General features: G+C 47.3%; 9 protein-coding genes across 9 annotated transcripts; 4 read left to right on the top strand and 5 right to left on the bottom strand.

The window, feature by feature from the left end:
* Positions 1-106: 106 nt before the first annotated feature.
* N7533_004460 (uncharacterized protein) lies at positions 107-2,106 on the bottom strand (the record flags this gene model as incomplete). The annotated part of the gene is made up of 7 exons (XM_057101110.1): positions 107-338; positions 402-502; positions 559-678; positions 732-993; positions 1,048-1,349; positions 1,418-1,515; positions 1,608-2,106. The coding sequence occupies 7 exons, from the start codon at positions 2,104-2,106 to the stop codon at positions 107-109; spliced, it is 1,614 nt and encodes a 537-aa protein (XP_056960740.1).
* A 797-nt stretch (positions 2,107-2,903) lies between these two features.
* N7533_004461 (putative arsenite efflux transporter ArsB-like) lies at positions 2,904-5,201 on the bottom strand (the record flags this gene model as incomplete). The annotated part of the gene is made up of 4 exons (XM_057101111.1): positions 2,904-3,248; positions 3,314-4,242; positions 4,274-5,050; positions 5,126-5,201. The coding sequence occupies 4 exons, from the start codon at positions 5,199-5,201 to the stop codon at positions 2,904-2,906; spliced, it is 2,127 nt and encodes a 708-aa protein (XP_056960741.1).
* Positions 5,202-6,547: 1,346 nt separating this feature from the next.
* N7533_004462 (uncharacterized protein) lies at positions 6,548-8,669 on the top strand (the record flags this gene model as incomplete). Its single annotated transcript, XM_057101112.1, has 3 exons — positions 6,548-6,896; positions 6,973-7,695; positions 7,783-8,669. The coding sequence occupies 3 exons, from the start codon at positions 6,548-6,550 to the stop codon at positions 8,667-8,669; spliced, it is 1,959 nt and encodes a 652-aa protein (XP_056960742.1).
* Positions 8,670-10,314: 1,645 nt separating this feature from the next.
* N7533_004463 (uncharacterized protein) lies at positions 10,315-11,298 on the bottom strand (the record flags this gene model as incomplete). The annotated part of the gene is made up of 1 exon (XM_057101113.1): positions 10,315-11,298. The coding sequence occupies one exon, from the start codon at positions 11,296-11,298 to the stop codon at positions 10,315-10,317; it is 984 nt and encodes a 327-aa protein (XP_056960743.1).
* Positions 11,299-11,647: 349 nt separating this feature from the next.
* Positions 11,648-12,506, top strand: N7533_004464 (bZIP transcription factor; the record flags this gene model as incomplete). The annotated part of the gene is made up of 2 exons (XM_057101114.1): positions 11,648-11,765; positions 11,818-12,506. The coding sequence occupies 2 exons, from the start codon at positions 11,648-11,650 to the stop codon at positions 12,504-12,506; spliced, it is 807 nt and encodes a 268-aa protein (XP_056960744.1).
* A 577-nt stretch (positions 12,507-13,083) lies between these two features.
* N7533_004465 (fungal specific transcription factor domain-containing protein) lies at positions 13,084-15,331 on the top strand (the record flags this gene model as incomplete). Its single annotated transcript, XM_057101115.1, has 5 exons — positions 13,084-13,135; positions 13,243-13,460; positions 13,510-14,090; positions 14,148-14,318; positions 14,368-15,331. The coding sequence occupies 5 exons, from the start codon at positions 13,084-13,086 to the stop codon at positions 15,329-15,331; spliced, it is 1,986 nt and encodes a 661-aa protein (XP_056960745.1).
* A 211-nt stretch (positions 15,332-15,542) lies between these two features.
* On the bottom strand, positions 15,543-16,892 carry N7533_004466 (metal-dependent hydrolase family protein; the record flags this gene model as incomplete). Its single annotated transcript, XM_057101116.1, has 1 exon — positions 15,543-16,892. One exon carries the CDS (start codon positions 16,890-16,892, stop codon positions 15,543-15,545), a length of 1,350 nt encoding a protein of 449 aa, XP_056960746.1.
* Positions 16,893-17,353: 461 nt separating this feature from the next.
* N7533_004467 (MFS general substrate transporter) lies at positions 17,354-19,012 on the top strand (the record flags this gene model as incomplete). Its single annotated transcript, XM_057101117.1, has 4 exons — positions 17,354-17,482; positions 17,542-17,747; positions 17,816-18,578; positions 18,638-19,012. 4 exons carry the CDS (start codon positions 17,354-17,356, stop codon positions 19,010-19,012), a joined length of 1,473 nt encoding a protein of 490 aa, XP_056960747.1.
* A 1,232-nt stretch (positions 19,013-20,244) lies between these two features.
* Positions 20,245-20,687, bottom strand: N7533_004468 (uncharacterized protein; the record flags this gene model as incomplete). The annotated part of the gene is made up of 2 exons (XM_057101118.1): positions 20,245-20,550; positions 20,607-20,687. 2 exons carry the CDS (start codon positions 20,685-20,687, stop codon positions 20,245-20,247), a joined length of 387 nt encoding a protein of 128 aa, XP_056960748.1.
* Positions 20,688-21,626: the final 939 nt, after the last annotated feature.

The raw sequence follows: 21,626 nt of genomic DNA on the forward strand, positions 1-21,626 counted from the left end.
TAGACAGCAATATTTGGCAAAAGTCATCATCATATTTAAGTACCAAATAGAGTTTCGAATAGGATACCAAAATCCTGGGCCAACTGGAGTGTATTGGTACTGAAATTTAATAAACGTAGATAAAATCCTCGTTTTGGAGATCTGTCATGTCTGAAAACCCATTGTCGGCCACACTCAGATCAGGACTCTCATTGATATCCTCCAACTCAACGGCTTTGTTCGTCTCAATTTTATGTTTTGTCATCATTGACTCATCAACGACAACTGCCGACTTGCCGAGAGCTTCTCTTTGTCGGGAGTGTCTCTTATTGAGAAAGACTAGATAGAGATCCATGAGACTACCATGAGAGGTTAGAATTATGAAGATATTACTGTTCAACAACTTGAAGGGATGTACTTACATTGCAAAAATTGCCACCACGACAAACATGATCAAGTTAGCGATTAAACCTGGTCGATACTCCGGGGCCTGCGAAGGTGAGTATAGTTGAGGGCCAATAACCTAGCAAATCAATGGTTAGAAATGGAGAGCTCATGGCTTATAAAGTGGGTAGTTACATTTCCAGTGCACATTCCTACGAGGACAACCGCTGATGTACACTTCCTCTTGGTATCACCAGCCGTATTTTGTGCCTCCCATGTGTAAATCATAGGTGTGATGGCTGCCATCGTGGATACCTATGGAACAATCAGCACAAATTCTTGAGTTTGACGAAATCCTACAAGCTCACCAGGTAGTAGCCGAAGAGAAGAACACCCTTGTTGTGCCGTGGAGTGACAAGCATGATAATTGTACCGATTGCCGGAAGAATCGCGAAAAACACAATTACCAGCCCTTTAGTCTTGAAACGGGTGGCCACCCATCCGCCTCCAATGATTGCAACTATCTGAATGGCTCCGAACGGGAGATTAAACAGGATTGATTGGAAGCTGGTATAGCCAAATGATTTGACAATGAGGCTACCAAAGCTGCTGATACCACCGCTCGGGATTCTTTGACAATACTGTCAGATAGTGTATCTCATGAGTGAACAAAAGGCAACTTACGATATGGCAATAATGAGAAAGAACCAGCCCCAAGTCTTGAGGTCATAGAAGGTTTCCAAAACGTGGTCCCAACGCCATTGTCTCGACACAATGCCCATCTGATTAGCGCGTAGACGTTGAACAGCGATAAACTTCTCTCGGTCACTCAAGCATTTCGCCTCCATTGGAGAATCAGGCATCAATAACAACACGAATGCGGAATATAGGACTGTTAAAAGCCCGCAAAACATGAAGATTATTTGATACGAGTGAAGAGTATCACTCTTTATATGGCCAAGGCCATATGTGAACAGGCTTCCAATCTGTGATAGGATGTTAATTATGGTAGGTGAAAGGCAATGCGAATTTAAAAGCTGTCAGATCGACTTACGATGAAAGTGAGGCCGTTCATACCGTTCCATAGTGCTGCACGTAGTGTCTGTTCGCTCCGGCGCCACCACATTTGTGTTACAGCGATACAAGATGGTGCTGTATAATGAGGAACTTGCATCAGCATTTACTCAAGCTAGGTGGCCCTCGTAGACCAAGGCGAAAATTGTGGAGAGAATATGAAAACGTACCGATCATAGATTCAAAAGACCCAAGAATGAAACGCATTGCAAGTAAGCTTTTAAACTCCGTACAAGCGGCTGTGATAGTGAGAGCACTTCCCCATAGAAATACTGCGGTCCCAATGACCTTACCCGTGGGCGCTTTTACAAGCAAAACAGCTGCCAAGGGCTGCATCACAAGTTGGGCAAGGTATAAGATCGAACCCAGCCATGAGTACTGCTGGCCGACGAGATGCGTATCCTCAACTAGTCCAAATATCGATACATAAGATAAACACGATTTGTCAAGCTGTTGAAAGAAGTAAGCGCCTAGTAGTAAGGGCAAGACACGCATGTCGATTCGTCGTAAAACCTGTTTCTCCTCCTCAAATGTGAAGTTGCGATTATCGTCGCCATTATTTACGCTATCAAGGAAATGAGCAACCTGTTTTCCAGATGAGGATTGGAGATTTGGAGATTCTTCAGGGACCGGCAATATGGTATCAGATGCCGAATTGTTCGCCGTCATGGCTGTATCCGGGTATTAAATGAGCTCTAAGAGGGGGTAAGTTGAAAGGTGAAAGTTGGATTCAGACTCGGACAAGCCTAGTGACTTAAAAACGATTTTTTCGACTTTCTTTAAATCTTCATTTAAATCCAAGGCATAGCAAATTAAATGGCAATAGGTTCTTGAAGGATGAGGTCTGCCCCCACACTACGTGCTTTCCCCGCACCAAGAGCCCCCAGATTTCAACCCCAGACAATTATTTCCACCAATAAATCAAGTCCGGATGAATTTGATAAGATCATACATGATACTTCCTCCTTTAGTAAATACTATTCAGGCTGAATCAAGACGGGTCTTGGCTGTGATTGTACTTGGCTCATCAGCTTCCAAGGTTAAATCGTTGCCGAGGTTCTACCGAAACCCGTGGACGGTGCATTAAATACCTACCACAGTAGGGTAGCAGCGCGCCAACGAACATCTCGAGAATTTTTCAAAGTTATAACTCAAAGCAAGCTTTTGGAGAAATTATTTGAGTTTGTAAGCCGCAGAAATAGTGCCCGGCTTCCTAAGTATTTTTTTGGAATTTACCAGGGGCGACTCGATCATTTTCAAGTTGCTGCCAAGCTTAGCTGACATCCATGAATAAATTAGTAGAACTTAGATGTGCGAAGCCCTGGAGTACCTACCTAGATACCTAGGTATGATGAATCATTTGGAGGCATTCGGCAAGAAGATCCGACCTGGAATTTCAATTCATGCTTCATCTATCATATATCATAACAGCACTACTATGGTTTCCTCCATCCCGAATCCTCACTTCAAGCATCATATGGTGTTTCTTTTCTCATTATGTAAACCTCCCCGATCAAAACGGTACATCCAACCGCCATTGCGATCGCGATGATAGGAAGGTTGACGCGCGCAAACTCGATGCTACCCACACGAATGTATTTTCTTGCGAGAATATCGCGCCACAAAAGACCAGCTAACGACGCACTGAAAGCCGTGCTGAACGCGCCAAAGTTCACACCAAGTGCCATGCTATAAACCGTAGCCCAGAAGGTGCGGTCACTGATCGGAATACCGCTGACAATGTGGATTTCTTTCCAGGCTTGAACGACCCGAGAGAGGAGAATTGTCGTGCCAATATTTGTCCCGGCAAACTAGTTTTTTGATCACTTGTTAGTCAACCACGAGAGAGAAGCTTCATGTATGATGGAAGACTCACATTGCAAAGGATCGCAGATAAAAAGCCCATACCACCAACAGCACCGACTGTTCCGGTCTTCTCAACCCAATGGTCCCATCCATAGGCAAATACAGGAACCCATCCTTTCGTAACCAAAGCTTGTACGAGTACAAACATGGCGAAGGCGAAAGGAACCAGTGGAAAAGGAAGATGTGAGAGCACGACTGTGACGGTTGGAAATGTCTCCTGTAGCCAGACATAGGCATTTTCACAAAGCGACACTAGGGTGGTTGGTTGGTTTGGCTCCTCTTGGAATCTGCCGGCACGCTTTTCGGAGTCTATACCATTGATAATACTATGTGTTTTATTCTTTTCTGATCGAGTCGCGTCATTCAGTTCTCCACTAGTCTTTGAGACTGAACTTGGAGATTGTACTTCAGGGAACGGCTCCTTTTCACCTAAAATCGGTGCTGGAAGGGATGTTTCGTGGCAGTCATGCGAAGCTTTTGTGTCGATGCTGAGTTTTATAGCATCACTTGGGGTGGTGATCTTCAAACTCTTCGAGAAGAAGTCGGTTGCTATAGGCTGCCGTTCTTCAGTGCTCTCCTGGGCATTTTGTTCTGGGGAATTTCGAAGCGACTTCCGATGTTCACGCTCGGCCTTGACGGCTTCGTGTTGCTGTCGGCCCACAGCGGCAATCCGGCGCGTCTCATGTCGATGAATCCAACCAGTCCCAAGATCCCAACAGAACATCACAAAAGCGGCAGGTAGTGTAACCCAAAAGACCGGGCGGTCATGGCCGGAATTGCTAGCGGCATTGATAGCAAGGAGAGTGATGAGGGTCGCAGCCATGATGACGGCGCCGAAAGCCGCACCTCCCTTGTCCAAAAAAGGGTTCATGATTTCCTCCAAAGAGAGAAGCGTTCCATTTCCTTCATTCGCCTCCTCTTCCTCTTCTTCTTCGGCACCTCCCCTGGCATGGGGGATATTTGGATTCACTGGGGGGTTTGCCCCTGGCTTCCTCCGGTAGCTCATGCATTTCAATGGTTACCGGAATCAAAGATTCATCGGCGAAAATGATATAAAGCAGGAATGGGAAGACCACGATAGCAGTCACCACTACCGGTACGATCATGTTCACTGTGTACACAAGGAATTTGATGTTGAAGGCGCCCGCCAGAACCAAATTTGTCGGGTTGGAGGACACCAGGATCGCAGATGCGATATTAGCGATGGCGAATTGGCTGTGTATCCAAGCTCTTGGATGAACGATATTGCTAGACACGCGTGTCATGTAAGCGAGGAAGGCCGTGCCTGACAAAATGATAGGGTCATTTCCGATAAAGCTCCCCAGTGCGAAAAAGAATGTGTAGAGATAGAAGAAAAGTCGATGGCCCACCCCGTCACCTTTTTGGAGTACCTTGAAAGCCAGATATCGGATAAGGCCAGAGGCGTCGATCGAAATAGCGATATAAGCCAACGTAAGAAAGAAGACTAAAATGTCGATAGGTGAGATCCCATCTGCGCCGACAGTTCCATCATGCACTTCCTGTCGCCCAATAGCCAAAATTGCGAGTAGAAACAAGTCCGCTATTAACGGCGCGGTGATAAAGTTCAGAGGCAGGTTGAGTCGCACGAGCAGAGTCGGCTTGTCATGATTCTGGGGGATTTCGCGACGACGTATGATTCGAAGAGCCGCCAATCCATCCAGGACTGCGTTATGAAGCCATCGGGGAATGTAGAACGGGATGTGGAAAGGAAAAAGTACCACGATATCTATGCGAGGGAAGTAAAAAAAAATCCATGATCAGTGTCATTCAAAATCAATTTGCGACAGTTGCAACAACTTACTAGTGAGAACAAAAATAATTAGAGTGATTATCGATCGCCAATCTTTGATTTGTTCGGTATCCAGGCTTTCGGCCATGGCCAGATAGTTTTCCCTCACACCCGTGGGCGTTGAACAGGATGAGAGGTTTGTCGCGTGAGGAAACCCGTTGAGAAATGAGACATGCGTGGCGGAAATGCCTGTCTAATTGAGGAGCAAGCGCCCCGTCAGTTTTGATCCAGTGTATGCGGCTGAGCGGCATTTTCAAGAAACTTGGAATGTAAAGGATGGGGAGAGATCCTACATTAAGAAATTTAAAGTTCGTTTATTCCGTAGAGCGGACTCTGGATAGCGCCACACGGAGAGTTGCTCTGCTCGTAGCCGTGTCTTTTGAGGAATGAAGGGACTAGGATTGGATTCCTCGCATGATCAAGTTGGCGGTGAGAATCTGGCAAGCAAGACGTCCTTCTCGTGGACCTGGGGCTCCTTTAAAGCTGATATTTCCTGTGTATTTATCTCAGCTTTTCCCTTTTCTAGAGCTGCGAAGGAACTCTGGGCTTCTGAGTTGAGCTAACAGCGGGTGGTGGGTTTAGCAAGAGATTTTCATGTCTAAGCCTCCAAGATTCAGCAATCAGGGAAAGCACAGATAGCACGGGTGAGTGAGAGCAGTCTTGATTAGTCTAGTTACTCGGTCTAAGCCTCAAAGAGCAGGCATTAGACTAGTGTAGTGTACATTGAAGAATTAAAAGGGAAAGCCAAGACTTTGGCTGCCCGACCCCGCGTGGATCATTCATCGCACGCGTTGTTGTAGTTCCATCATCAGATCTAGAGCCGACTCTGAGACCTTACCTAGGTATTTACTAGTATTCACTATATTGACATGTCAACTTGCCACAGCAGTGCTTGGTCTAGCCCAGAGATCGGCTCCCCTCCCAGCCCTCGTAACCTCTTTTTGCTTCTGTGGGATTACTGGTCACGCCAGAGAACATGAAGCGAGATGCACCGTGCCCGATGGACCAACCAGTGCGCCCGCTAGCTTTCCCAACTCGTATTCAACGCCCCAGCTGCTGCGGACGCCCGGATTGCTATCACGAGGGCTCTTGCCCGGTTTGAGCGACAGCACAGTGGGGCAAGATTTCCCCCGGCTACCAATGGTCCCCAGACTGAAGTTGTATTGACTTGTGCAGATGAGGCTCCCGCTGACGAGAAGATATGCAGGGTGGTATGTGCTTAGCTCCTTTTTCCTTGATAATCCTAAACCCGGGCGGGCGCGCCCTTTCCATCGAACTTGTGGGTTGGTCTCCTTCGCCCTTTGTCCATTCGAATCTTGATAACATGAACGAAGATGCCATCATGCAACAGAAGAAGCTAGTGTCGACCAAGTCAACATATGCAACCATATCATCTATCACAACCCCAGTTTTCCAGGGTATGGAAGATTAGCAATGCCGGCGATTCCATTTCCTGCATACCTGCCGGAGAGCCAGCTCGTGCAACGCAGTACAAACACATATCTCCACAATGCCTCTGATTCACGACTAGATGTCGTTTGCGCTTGGCCGGTATCTGGGCAATATGGACCTGGAACCCGTGTTTTGTATGAACCCCCAAAGAAAAACGTATCAGCAATATTTCGGAATCCTAACATCGCGTGCAGATACTACGTCTTGGTGGCGGCTTGCGTATTTGCCCGCAAAGCAGAATGGATTCGAAATGCGGGTCTTGCGGCTGTACTACTCTTCCCCGCTGTCGCTGCTCTCCACGGAATTGTCCTAGTGACCTTACATCGAGAAGGTGAGTTCTTCATTCTTGCAGAGAAAAGAGACCCCAGATGATTCCTTTTTGCCTAATCAAAATCTCATAAATATAGGGGCGGTTGATATGGATGTGTATGGAGCATTTCAGTTATGCTCGATTGGAATTTTGACCGCTCCAGCTACGGTCAAGCTCTCGAAAACATATTTCAATAACCCCGGTCGCAATATCATATTTCTCTGGACTGGACTTCTCCTCGCGGGCCTCCTTAGCTTGACAGTAGAATTCATTCGCATTCAATCTACAAGCTGTCCAATTGACGACCCAGCAACAATACAATGGGCCAAAAATCACACCTTCCCGTACAACAGCTCTCCCAAATGTGGCATGGTTTGTGGAGAGGACTCTGGTCCTTTCTCCCCTTTACGACAAGGCGCGGCGGACAATATCTACGTGATACCCGTGCCTCATGCGTTAACCTTCAATACTGCTACTCTGATATCTGCGGCGTGTTGTGTCCCTGCAATTCTATCCTTGGTGTCAACTTGGATCAAAATTCTCGAATATAACTGGGAGACATTTTCCTCTCGCTACTATGTGACGTCGACCAATCCAACCACTGGTAGCTCAACGGAAAAGCCCGATGAACGACCGATTAGAGGAACAAACGGAGCCACACCAAAGCATATGAAGGGAATTGCTGCCAGGATAAGAAGCTGGTTGACGCTCATTGAAATTCCCGTGTTCGTTGCGGCAGTTCTAGCTATATTAGTCAAGGGAGAGATGAACTTTTTCAGCAAACCAGTCAACTATCAGACCGAGCCAATTACTAGCATTGGTGAGTCTTGAAGATACAATCCTGCTGCCATCGCGGTAATGAAAACTCGAGGGAAAATTTGCTAACTGATATAATCCTTTATTCTAGGTCAATGGGCCCCGATTGTTGGTACAGGACTTGCCGCAATTGGATCATTGTATGTTCTTTTTGCCGCAACTATGGACGCTGACGAGAACGAGGATGACGATCGAGAAAGTCGTGTGGATACAGATGTCAATGCAGATGTCATTGAGAACAACTCGAAGTGTACTGAGTATACAAGCCGAGACAACAGTCCAGAGTCATTGGACAGCATTAGTCCGCAGCGCAGTTCTCAAATTCTAAACAGGAGTCCCTCCACAGAGATAGCGAGGACAAGTACGCAAGCTTCTATAAGCCCCAAAATCCCGCGCACAGCCACCAACCAAAGCGAAAGGTCTGTTCATTCGGGCGGAAGGCGGAAGGTGACTCAATATCTTAATATAGCAAGCATGAAACTTGCCGCCAAGGCACATGATCAATTTCAAGATTCAGGGTATCACGCGAAAGGGCTTTCAAGCTTTCCGGAAGTTCCAGGCGAGATTTTTCGAAATGAGAATTTACCGGAAATTCAAAGGGCTTACTCTCCACTCCCGCGCTCCAGGGCCAGCAGCTTTATTGGATCCGAGTCGTCTCATGGAGAAGGCAGCTCACGAGTGCCATGGGATATGCCGCGACATCTCTCACTTCCCGGGCCACCAACCCCGACGCGTCCAATCACAAGACCACGACATGCCTATACGTTGCCATCGCGGACTGGGTCATGTGCAGTTTCAGAAGGGCATATTGGCGACACCCTTGATGAAGTTCCGTTCACCGGAGACACAAGTATAGCAACTGGAGCATCGACAGGTCTTGCCCATGCCAGTCAAACCTCGTCTTCTTTTGAGCCCAGTCTCACAACCCTCACACCTAACACCCAAGAAGCACCGAAAATAATCGTTTCGTCCGATTAAAAAATGGTTGCCAGGGCACTCTAGGTAGTAGGTGCTCGAGGGGTACCGGTACTAGTACTGTAGAATATCATCGAGTTAGAAAACTATTGTACATACTAGTAGTATATTCCGTGAATATTATTAACTTCAGCAAAAAGAAATACTAGTACCGGGCAGTCCTTTCTGGGGTCTAAATGGTGTGGAAAACTAGAAATGATCGACATTGATGAACAAGCAGAGAAAATGATAGAGCCTGGCTATCGAGATAAGAATAGAGTACGCTGGAAAGCTTACCGAGCTCTCAGACGTTGACTCTAATCGGGGATCGTCTGGTCCCATCAGTAGAATTTTCAGGCAAGGCTATGATATCGACTGGCATTCAGCGGCCAGAATCTCTAGAAAGACATAACACAACGTTATCAGCTGATAAGTTGGTTCCTTCTTCAGAGAACAGTAGAGTTCGACGGATGGCGGTATCGATATGGCGCTCAGACCCTGATCCAGTTTCACTTTCATTAATCAGAGATCTGTAAATTGCAAATCAACACCCTCACCGTTTGTTGAGCATTGCTTTGGTTGCCACTGAACCCAACCTTTCGTTTCCCCGGAGCTCTACCCCCGATGGGCGATGAATCACTTCCTTGGGCCAGAGACGCTCGTAAGCTCTTTTCCCTTGATCCAGTCATCCGATAATCTGTTAGAGCTATATTCATTCAGTACTCGGCTCAAATTATCCATAAATTGATGTTCACTCTCACCTCAAACTGAATATTCCTGGTGCCAGGTTGTAAGCACGAAGTAGGATGCAGGTGACCACGACATCGTAAGGCTTGCGAGCCGTTTTGACAAATTTGAAGGTCCCCTTTTGTCCTTGAATGGCTAGTGGCTCGCTGCTGTTACCTGGCACACCATTCAGATAGGTTCCGTGGTTGATATCCGCAAGTACCGGGGTGATTATTTTGTCGTTGTGGGTTGGGCCAGTGATTTCAACGCGTGCAGCCTCGACGATTCTTGGCACGTCTCGAATGAGTTGAGGCCAGGCATTGTGCCATTTGGGAGTGGTCGGGTCGAGGACTTAGTAGTAGTGAGTGTACTATTATCGGTCGGTGGTAAGTGTTGGACATCTTTCAGATTCGATGATTAGACATATCCCGTGATGGATGGCAGTGATTTACCCTCGCGCAGTCGATGAAATTTGCTTGGTTGAGAAATCGAGAGAGAGTTCGAAGATGCGAGATAAGGGAAAGAAATTAATATCTAGGCGGGTCAGCTCCTGGAAGTTTGGAAGTCCAAAACCGTTTAAGGTTCAAGTTGGAGTTGTAGAAGAAAGATGAGCCAGGCTCCAACTGGGCAACCACGCCCACCAAACAGGTACCCACTATACTCGAAATATTGGAAGCCTTTTTAGATCAGTGATTTCAATTGAGAAAGATCAAATTTGAAGCACTACAATACTAATAGGCAATCGCTACTAACCCGTACTACTAGTATTAGGAAATCAGATACTAGTAATATATACGAGTCAGAGCCGTCACTGTCCAAGTGACCTGCGGCTGCGCCTGCGGACCCCTTCCAATCTCAGCCTGAGTGCTACTACTAGTAGTAGTACCTGGGTATTAATCTTGGAAATCTCACTAGTAGTACATAGGTAAGCCTCAGGCTCTCACTAGTTGTTCAACTCAAGTAGTTCCATCGCATCCTGCTCCTTGAGCCAGGTCTCGAATGTTTGTGTTTCAATAGGGGTCTTGAGGTGAATAGGCTCTATCACATTGGAGACCCCCGCGCAGTAGCTATACTCGCCCAAATAAGCAGCACCCATGAGAATTTCTACCGGAACCCCAGTTTTTGCGCTCATTGCTTCCATGGTCAGCTGGATCAGTTTCACCTCCTTTCCAAGAGTCCTAGTCCATATGGCCCCGACCTCTCCCACTGAGAGGTAATCATCATATGCGAGCAGTCTTGTTCGTGGTTCTTCATCTACCACCAAGGCTCTGACAAATGGACCGGTAGATCGAGGCACGTTGATAATGGGAAAACGGGTTTCCTTGCCTGTAGGCAAAATAGATACGTAACTCTCACTTTCGGGGTCGAACTTGGGATAGAGGAACGCATTGGTGATATAAGCTCCGATATAGACGTAGGAGGTTTTTCGGGCCAATTCCAGCTGGTGACCCTCAATATAATCGACAATGCTCGCTTTGGTCTCCCAGTGATACGAAGAAGGGTATTTTCCGTTAGATGCTTTCTTCATGGGACCCAGTGCGGAGTAGATGAATCGCTCGAGGGTTGGAATGCTTGCTGCGACCTTGGCCGCATTCTTCCCATGCATCACTTCGATCTCGTAGGCTTCTTGGGAACTAGTAACCGCATCTTTCCCCAAAGCCATGGCCTTTCGAAACGGAATCCAAAAATCCGTGTTCAGGAAAACAGCGTGGACATTGTCAAATGCTCTCTGAAGGGAGGCTTCGTCTTCGAGGTCCCCCTGAACAAGTTCGGCACCTCGCTTCTCTAGCTCTATAGCCTTTTCAGAGGTTGGATGGCGAGTCAGGCAGCGAACTTGCCAGTTGGGAAGCTCCAAGAAGGTGCGAGCAACGGAAGCTCCTTGAGTGCCAGTTGCACCAACGATTGTGATTGTCTTCTGTGCGGACATTTTCGACTGGAGACTCGGAGATGTATGGAACTTGATAATCGGAAAACAAGTGAAGCTGAGTTGAAATATATTTGCTCGCTTTTGGCATTGATTATAAACTCTTTAATAGTGGAAGAAAGCTGTGAAGCGAGAGACTTGGGCAGTTCTAGAGGATATAGTTGCTGCACGCTGATTGGCCCATCCCCGTAAGCCAGTAAGCCAGGCCGGATTTCGGGGTTAAGCGTAACCCCGGGCCCATCCCGACTCCGCTCTTCCACATTGTTCACCATTTCCATTCTCTTGGAGTGAACGTCCACAGGCCCGGAGCAACCAATTGTCAGGCTTAAACACCTACAACTGGACACATGACATGGCCACCTCAGTCCACCAGGACGCTCATAGTGCGGAGCGCTCACCGATGGCGCCAAAGAAGCGGGTCATTACACCTGCCCGCAAAGCACAGAACAGAGCCGCCCAACAAGCATATCGTACGTTGAACTATGTCCATATAAATCGATGCCTGAAATTTAATCTTCATAGGCAAGCGACAAAGCGAGCGCAAGGCTCAGGCGATCTCGCAGCGAGGAGTTACCAAGAAATTGGCCCCTCGATCGTCCGCAGCGTCCCAAAAGGAGAGCTCTCCTTTTTCCGACCCTACAACATCTCGGAGACCATCGCTAGAGATATCCAATTCCAAAAATCCCCAAAATTCGAGTCCTATAACCCTCGCGGATCCGATGGCGAACACTCTGCGGACCACTCGGGATACTATCTGGGAGGCTGTTCTCAATAACGCCGTCTGTCTTGGATTCGATCTGAGTCGACTCGCAGATTGTCGCCGACCCTACATATCCCCGTTCTTCAGATCGATTACACCGCAGGATGAACCCCAGGATGTTGTTGCGTCTACATTCGATGCCACAGTACCGGTTCATCTGCAGCCGACGATGGCCCAGATCCTAATTCCACACCACGCAAGCCTCGATCTGATACCACTACCCCTTCTACGCGATCGGGTGATTATGATGTCTTTTGCAATGCCACAAATCTTTGATCTCTGGGACTTGAAGCTAGATATCTACGTACGCCATGCACTCGTTTATCGAGCTGGTGGATCCCACTGTGAATCCCAGTCGTGGGACCAAAAGAGCTGGAAAGCCACACAGTGGTTCTTGCGAAAGTGGTGTTTGGATTGGGTCAAGGAGCTGGCATTAAGCGAAGAGCTTTGAACAAAAGGGTTGCTTGACATCGGGTCGTGTGCCAGAACCGGGAAATATTTCCTTGCTGTGTCCACAAGACGCGCTATGTCTTGACACAAGAAAGAACAGGCACAATTTTTTTCGAGGACAGCTATCTTCCCAATACACTGATAGTCCAATCAGATGGCATTGCTATCTTTTGTTTCGGAAGAGCTCCGCATCGAAATGCGGGGAAGATAGCGGAAGCGAATTGCCGAAAGTCGGATATCTGTCCGGGACAGATTCCCGACTCACTCGCCGGCTAGGTGGCTTTCTCCTCTCCCCATACACCATTCGCGGAAGCAATTGATGGTCTCGCATGATTGTCGGACTACCGCCTGTTGCAGCCTTAATATTCCGTGAGAATGGATCTGAGTAGTACTGCAGAGAGGCGGAAAAAGCGACGGCGGGTTGCAGATGTGGACCGAAAGAGAGCACCACAAGCGTATGCCAACAACCACGTTACTATTAATTTGGAGTGGAGCTGACTATCTCGACAGGTGTATACTCTGTAAAAGGAGAAAAAGCAAATGTATTCCAACAAGAGGTCGCCCATCGAGAGATTCGCATGACAAATGCCAGCGGTGTTCGGTGGGAAACTTGGTCTGCAAGTTTGAAGAGTATGCGAAATATAGCTCTTGCTAATTGACTCGAGTTGCTTATTTCCATATTAGCGACGGAAACCTACCGAGTACTGAAGTTCAATCAATCCGCCCACCTCCTCCAGCCACAAGGAATTCGCCAATTTTCTCCGATCACGCAGCTGTTGAAAGCTCCGAACTGCCATCTCCAGCCTCTGTCTTATCGCATGGCCTATCAAAACATGTCATTGTTGATCGATCAAAACGAGTACTGTGGCCAAACATTCTGTCTCGACTTCGAGAAGCATTCTCCCTTGATCCACAACATGCCCCGGAGGAACAGGAGATGGTTGCAATGCAAGCTGTATGTCCCACGCTTTGATTAGCTAGTCCGTGTATCTGACGATCCAAAGCGAATGATCCGGCCCAAAGGGCTACATCCATCTGAACTATCGAGATTGCATACGGCAGTCAATGCCTTTCCTCCTCGCCGAGTTGCCAATTTCTTAATTCTCACATTCATCAAGCACGCAACCGATGCGTTTTTCTACTTCGATCAAGCTCAGATACTCTCCGACATTGATGAGTTCTATACAGACCCCAGCTCATCTTTAAGGCTTGACCCGGCTTTTATCTGTCTCGTCATGGCGCTATTCGCGCTTGCGAGCCAGTGGACCATCTATGAAAAACCTGATGGGGTTGAGTCAGGTCAAAAGGATAACCTGGATCTTGGACGCGATTTTTCCTTTCATGCAAAGTCCCTAATACCTGATATAATTGAGCGCTCATGCTTGAGGTCAATCCAGGCTCCGTTTGTCCTTGGTGTTTATTTCATGCCGGCAAGTGCAATCGGAGCATCGTATGCGTTTTTAGGACTCGCATTACGAAAGGCTTTGGCATCTGATCTCCATCTCAGCTCAGAAGATTCGACTCTTACTGATTCAGAAAGAGAAGTGAGGTGCCGTCTCTGGTGGTCCATTTTTTCGCTCGAACGGTGCGTCAATCTAAGTCCAAGATGATAAATACTTGCTGATTTACTTACTTTTTGAAGTTGCACCACTGTGAAATTGAACCGACCTCGCTCCATTGACACCCAAATTATCACAGTTCCATATCCCTCCCAATGCAAAGCCCTTGATAGAGTACAAGAAATCGACAACCTTGATTGTCAGGTGGCATACGTTCGACTGATAAGAGTTCTTGATGAAATTGCCGGTGTTGCGTACGTCATATCCCTATCTTGAAAAGAGAGCCACACTAACAAGCTGAAGAGATGGGTTACCCGAACCAGCTGGTCTATCGCAGTCAAAATGGGAGGCAGATCTGAAATTATGGAAACGATCTCTTCCCCCGGACTTGAAACTCGATCGAATGAGCCCAAGTGATCTGAAATATCGAGCCGTAGCTCACCTTTATTTGAATTACTACTATGCATTGATTACCATGGGAAAAGTTGCCCTGGTAACAGTCGCTAGGACGAAGTTAAAACAATCTGGCAGCAATATGCCGGATGTGAGTTACCACGTCAAGCAACTGGCAAATCGCTGTTCAAAGGCCGCAATCAAGACACTTCGACTATTTGAGACCCTGACTAAGAGTCGCAAGATTACAAGATTCTCATTCACCGATTTTCAAGGCTGCAGTATCGCAACCATAGTTACATTGGTGTCCGGAATAATAGAGCGAGATTCTGGGTATGACATTCGAGTAAATTTCGGCTTGAATTGCCTGCGGGAAATGGCTGCAGGAAACATGACGGCAAAACTAGGAGTTAGCTTTGTGGAAGCAGTTCAATCTATCACAAATGAGGCAGCGAGAAAGCGACAGATCGAGACATCTTTGACCCAGAATACCACGGAAACGAATCATTCTGGCTATCATCAGTGGGCAGAGTGGCTCACAGTACAAGAAGACTCGCAAACGCGGCCCGACTCCATCATTCATTCACATCCTGAGTCCACTTTGGCCAGGGAAACCCAAGACCCGATTTCAGATCCATGGTTGGCAGCACAATCCGCTTTTAGAGATACATCTACGTGGCAAATACAGATGGATCAAGACCCCTCGGGGACATTATCGGCCCCTCCCAGCTCTTTGAACGAGTCACCTGGGTCTCTACAGCCGCTAGGTTGTGACTTTCTTTCCACGCTACACGGTGATGAGCATTCTTTTTTGATGGGATTGACGGGACTGGATGCTTTGGACTTTTCTGGCCTGACAGTTCAACTAGAGTGATACTCGGTGGAAGAAATTTATGATAACCGGACGAGGTCATTAAGAATGGAATCATTACTCAATTGAATCCATATAAAATTAAAACCACAATTTCAGGTCGCCAATTCTAAACCCTTTCTCATGAGCGGAACTCTCGCCACTATGACTCTGCCTCTACCGAAGCATCGCAGCTCAACTCTTACCATCAAGTTCAAGTTTCATTTCATATTGGTCAATTATACTTAACGCGAACGGGGATTTCAGAATCTTCCTTCAGTGTGGCCCAGCGACTCTTGCATACGCGGCCATCTTTCATAACGCCAAGAACATGCTCCTCGGGTCGGTCAAATACAGTCACATCGTCAAGCGGATTCTTGTTCAAGAAAACGACATCTGCCTGAAATCCATCTTTTATTTGCCCAATGGATTCTTCCCAGCCCATCATCTTAGCCGGATTTATAGTTGCACTGCGAAGGATCTCCAATGCTGAGAGGACTTGTGAGCGTAGAGCGAATTCCTGCGTCTGCGCCGATCCCAATGGACCAAGCAAATCAGAGCCATAGCACATCTTGACACCCGCTTCGGATGCAACTTTTAACGCATGAAGGCCTGATTTGAGAACTTGAGAGTTCTTTTCCTGCGACTCTGGTGGTAGGTAGCCTTTCCATTGATCTGATGCCATCTGAGCATATGCGATCAGCGTGGGAGTGAGGTATACGCCCTTCTCCGCCATCAACTTGGCAGTTGGTGGATCAACGAAATTTCCATGCTCAATTCCTTTAACACCATTGTCGATGCAGTGTCTAATTGCCTTCACGGTGTAGGCGTGCGCGGTAACAAAGGTCCCGGCATTGTCGGCGCATTCCACCATCGCCTGCAACTCGGCATTCGTGAATTGTAGATGCTCTAGCTTATCCGTTGGCGATGCGACTCCGCCTGACCCCATAATCTTAATGAAATCAGCACCGCATCTGATTTCTTCTCGAACAGCTGCCATGCATTCAGGTACGCCGTTACAGAGCCGACCCAGGTGATTATTGCTGTGAAGACCCCCGCAGCATTCGGCTTGATCATGGGGTCCTCGAAGGTCTCCATGGCCTCCAAACTGCGACAAAGCATGCCCGGAGATAAAGAGGCGGGGGCCTGGGAATACATCATCAATAGCCTCTTTCAAAGGAAGTTGGGCGCCGCCGCAATCACGGACACTGGTGAAGCCGCGATGAAGCATTTGGGCGGCCACAAATGGCTGCCTCAATAGTGATGAATGATCGGAGTTTCCGAAGGCCTTTGAGAGATCTTTATAGCCAGGCACTGCGCAAAGGTGAACGTGTGCATCGAATAGCCCGGGGCATAAATAACGACCTTCGCAGTCGATCACAGTCAAATCGGGAGGCAAGGGAGACTCCGGTGGAGAAGATGAGACGGATTGAATTTTGCCTTGGCGAGTGATGAGGCTAGCATTTTCCAGAATATTTCCTTCCTGTACGTCCACAATATTTGCATTCACAAAGAGGTATCCCCGCGCCCCCGGTCGGGCCCAAGGTCTGATGTCAGAGCCTGGAACGGGTGGGTGATCAGGCATGATGGAGAAGATTGGAATAGTAAACGAGCTATGGCTGTTAACAATGCCAGGTACTTGAACGATATATCAGAGGATTTCCTTGTTCAAATAAGAAATCTGAGGTAGCAATGATGGCTGAAAAATGGTCGTGCTGCGGATCGACTACGTCGGGAAGCTGGCCGTACAGATTACCGACGTGGCATCGGATCGACGACCTTCCCCGCCTCACATCACCCGCCCTGTTTATCAACAGTGACAGTTGATCCTTTCCGGATTCGTCAAAGATAGGAGTCCTCAGAATGTAGGGAAGTCTTGGGGTCTGCAGCTAGCCGTATATCATCCCCTGTCAATCCTCCCATGTATTCCGAGGCTTTTGGCAGACCGCATGCAGACCACGATTCTCATTTTCAGCCCAAATCGCCTCTCCTACGTCCCCTTATTTTTTCGATCCGATTCCTATATCTTTCCTGGGACCCCTTACGATGGATGATCCAGAGAAAAAGGAAGATGTCTTCCGCAGAGATAGCGATATTGTCGCGATCTCTGATACCTATACCGCTGAAGAAGAAAAGGCAGTGTTGCGCAAAATCGATATGGTTATCTTGCCTTTCGTGAGTTCTCATATGTGATCCCTCGTCTTTGAAGACGCTGCTCATCACTGAGATTGCAGATGTGCTTTGTGTTCTTCCTACAGTATCTTGATAAGCAGAGCTTGAGCTATGCGGCGGTTTTTGGCCTGATTGATGATCTGAATTTAACCAATTCACAATATTCATGGTCTAGTTCAATTTTTTACGTGGGCCAACTGGTCTCCGAATACCCCTTCATCTATCTAATGAGCCGACTCCCACTTACAAAATTTGTCGGCGCGACCGTGTATGTCTTTCCTGGAAAATTCGGAGTTGAAAAGGTTGAAACTCTCGACTAACAAATTTATATTGAAGTATTATATGGGGAGCTATCTGCATGTGCCTAGCGGCACCGACCAATTTCGCTGGTTTTGCCACAGTTCGCTTTCTTCTTGGATTCAGTGAAGGTGCTGTGTCCCCCGCTTTCGTTACGATCACCGGTATCTGGTACCGCAAAAAGGAACACACAGTGCGAACTGCTCTTTGGATCACCATGAACGGATTAGCTCAGGTCATTGGATGCCTTCTCATGTACGGCATTGGGAAAAATACCTCCCTCACAATCGCCCCTTGGCGAGTGCTCTTCCTCATCTGCGGCGCGCTTACAGTCGTCGCTGGTATCGGCTTTTTCTTATTGATGCCCAGTGGCCCCAAGGATGCCTGGTTTCTCACTGCACGTGAAAAGAAAGTGCTATCTCTGCGTATGGCTGAGGATCGCGAGGGTGGAGACAAAACCTCATTCTCAATCCCCCAGCTCAAAGAGACGATGCTGGACCCCAAGGCTTGGGTAGTTTTCTGGTTTGGCGTCCTGGTAACGATGCAGTCCCCTGTCCTGACATTTGCATCTCTTGTCATTCAATCGATCGGCTATACCAAGCTGGAAACTATGCTATACACTGCTCCTTCGGGGGCAGTACAAGTGTGCTTGTTGTGGATTGGAACCGCTCTAGTTTACTGGTTCCCACTCCAAAGAAACTTGGTAGTTCTTCTTTTGATTATCCCGCCATTCATCGGGACCATATTCTTGATGAAACTTGAAGTGGCTGCTGGGTGGGGTCTCATTGTAGCTGCTTGGATGGTGAGTCTACTTCATATCTTGAATATTTTTGTTTTCTATGGCTGATACCAATCATCCAGTCATCTTGCATAACTGCTTGCATGTCCATACTTCTATCTTTGTCGGCATCTAATGTAAAGGGAAACACAAAACGCGCAATCGTCAATACCATGTTCTTCATTGGATACTGCGCGGGTTGCATCGGCTCACCACAGTTGTGGACTCAAAAGCCACGCTACACGGAGGGCGTCATTACTTCCATTGTGACATGGTGTCTTCTCTTCATAACAGTTATCATATATCGCTTCCTATGTGCATCTGATAACAAAAAACGTGATTCGGAGATGAGCTCGCATGCTGATGCAGCTGGTCTGGAATTCCAACTTGATGGGAACGGGCTACCGAGAGACGACTTGACTGATAAGGAGGACAGAGAATTTCGGTATGCATTGTAAAATTGTTACTAGTATCCATGGAGGTTGAAATCATTTTCATTCTTACCTGCGCTCTTCAAGTCCTTGGTTATCACATACTCTATACTATATTCCATCCGAGCCCTGGAGCCGGAGGTATTGATTTTCAACTGCGCCAGTCTCACACTACTAACTAGTATATTACTTCTAGTAAGTTCCCCTGCTTATCTGATTCAGATTTATACGGGCATTAGACTCAAATTGAAAATCTCAAGCCATGCTCGGATAATAAATTCACGTTATAGATGGTACTACTAGTACGACCTAATGTCTTTCGTTTTTTTCTTTCTTTAGATTTGACCTAGTAGTACTGCCCGCCATCTCTCACTGCCAGTGCGGAGCCCTAGAGCTTGAATTTTAGCCCCCACGATAATCTTAAATATGATATTCACAGTTTTCTCAGGGGTAACGTTGGACTTCAAGCCAAATTTCTAAGCATGTACAAGTTATCCCGCTTTATGACCCTGCTCCCGGGTTTGCATTTTATGGGCATAAATATGAGGCTCAAATAGTCTTCTTCAGCCCCAGCAGCTACCGAGATATGGGACAGATTGATATGAAACACTCGGATGGGCTAATCCAATTTGGTCTAGCTTCTTCTACTCTCAGCAGGGGCTGCGCCCCGGCTTATCCTAAGGACAGAATCCTGCAGAAAAAAACAACATTCTGATTCTGTGCCGGTAGAAACTCCATTCTGAAGCCGACCAAAACAACCAGGCAAAGATTCCGCTTTTCAAAATGACCTCGAGCAATCGCCGAGTTTCTAAGGGCAGGTCTCGCAATGGATGTGCGACTTGCAAGTGAGTACCCGCCGGAACCTGTTTGCCTGAAGAAAGAGAGTTTCACCACTAACGGATACCGAGCGCAGAATTCGCCGAATAAAGTGCGATGAACAAAAGCCCGCCTGTGACAAATGCGTCTCCACCGGAAGGACATGCAGTGGTTATGGAGACCCGGGGGAGCATGCCACTCAAGCCGCCGTCGATGCCCAAAATCGTTTCCGGATCGTTCAGCACATACCCGGTATTTCGCAACCAACTCGCATGTGGCAGGTTCCACAGTCTACAGATCTACTTTTGGAGTGCGAATATCGATCTCTTGAATTTTTTCAAATCAACACCACCCTCTGCTTTGGTTCTGGTATTGGCACATTTCTTCTCCAGGCTGTCCACCATGAACCGATACTCAAATCGATTGCGATCGCACTCGGATCTTTACATCGATCCTTCACCCATAAACAAAGCATCACATCTGACACGCATGAGGAAACTCGATTTACCCTCCTGCACTACAATAAAGCCATTCGAGAACTGGTTTCCATCAACCCGAAAACCAGCTATAGGGGGAACGACACGTTTCTTATCGCATGCATCCTCTTTTACTGCTTTGACTGCCTCCAGGGAAATTTCCAGTCTGCTTTCCGACATGCCATATCTGGACTCAAGATCATAAAGCACGAACAGCTCATCGCGAATGTCTCTGGAATCGGAACATATATGCCCGTCGAGAAAATCACCCTTCTTTTCTCGATTTTGGAAAATCAAGTCTTGGAGATTGAGAATGAAGGGATTCTCACCTCCGAGTTGCGACCAACAGCTTCCTCATTTTTGCATCCCACCAAAAGTCCATCCTCCTTCTCGAATGATGTTGAAGCCATGTTTATTTCCTTCCAATTTCTATATAATCGCTTCACGCGTTTTCTGTCCATCTGTGAATCTTTAGGAGAGCCCCCGAGTGAACAATCGCCTGAGTTCCTCGAAAGTATCCAGTGGATCTCAGCTGAATATTCTCAGGTACGGACGGATATAGAAACTTGGACACATACCTTCGAACAATGGCTTCAACAGCCTTCATCATGTGGGTACGATAGTAGTGAATCGGTCCAGATTCTCAAAATCTGGAGATTGATAATTGGAATTTTTATTGGAATGCCCCTGCCGCCCTCGGAGGTTGATTGGGATCACTTTACAGATGAGTTTTCTACAGTCAATCGTCTCGTTGCGAAATTGATTGACGCCCCTCCGAAAAGTACCTTGTCGCGTCATTCGTCACCGAACACTCCTACACCAAGCACAAGTCGGCCGGGGAGTATTCCAAGAGTATCTTCTCTTCCAACTCTGCTTCCAAAACCTTCAAAATCAGAGACATCCATGTTCTCGTTGTCTCTTGGAGTTGTCACTCCTCTCTACATCTGCGCCACACGCTGCCGAGAGTCTTCTGTTCGTCATCATTCTATTGGATTGATGTCATACTGTCAGCGTCGAGAGGGACTATGGGATTCCGATTTGGCAGCGCGTATTGCAAAGCGAATCGTGACAATCGAAGAGGAAGCAGCTCAAATTCCACCGGAATCCGCCTACACACCTGCTAATATTGGGCTATCCTGTCGAGTCACATCCTTGTCTCCCGCATTTGAACACTCAGGCCAGGTTAAGATAAGATATAATAAAGCAGGATATTCTCCGGGTATGACAGAAGAGGTATTTACATGGTAATTGGACTCAGCTTCATTTAATTCAAGTATATTCTTAGCAAATCAGGATTTTGAGAGTTTGCATCAAGAGATTATCTCATCTTATTCATCACGGAGCTGTTT

Source organism: Penicillium manginii (assembly GCF_028828005.1).
Source record: "Penicillium manginii strain IBT 31320 chromosome Unknown utg000004l:1.0-7231830.0:1.0-7236170.0, whole genome shotgun sequence".
Classification (NCBI taxonomy): domain Eukaryota; kingdom Fungi; phylum Ascomycota; class Eurotiomycetes; order Eurotiales; family Aspergillaceae; genus Penicillium; species Penicillium manginii.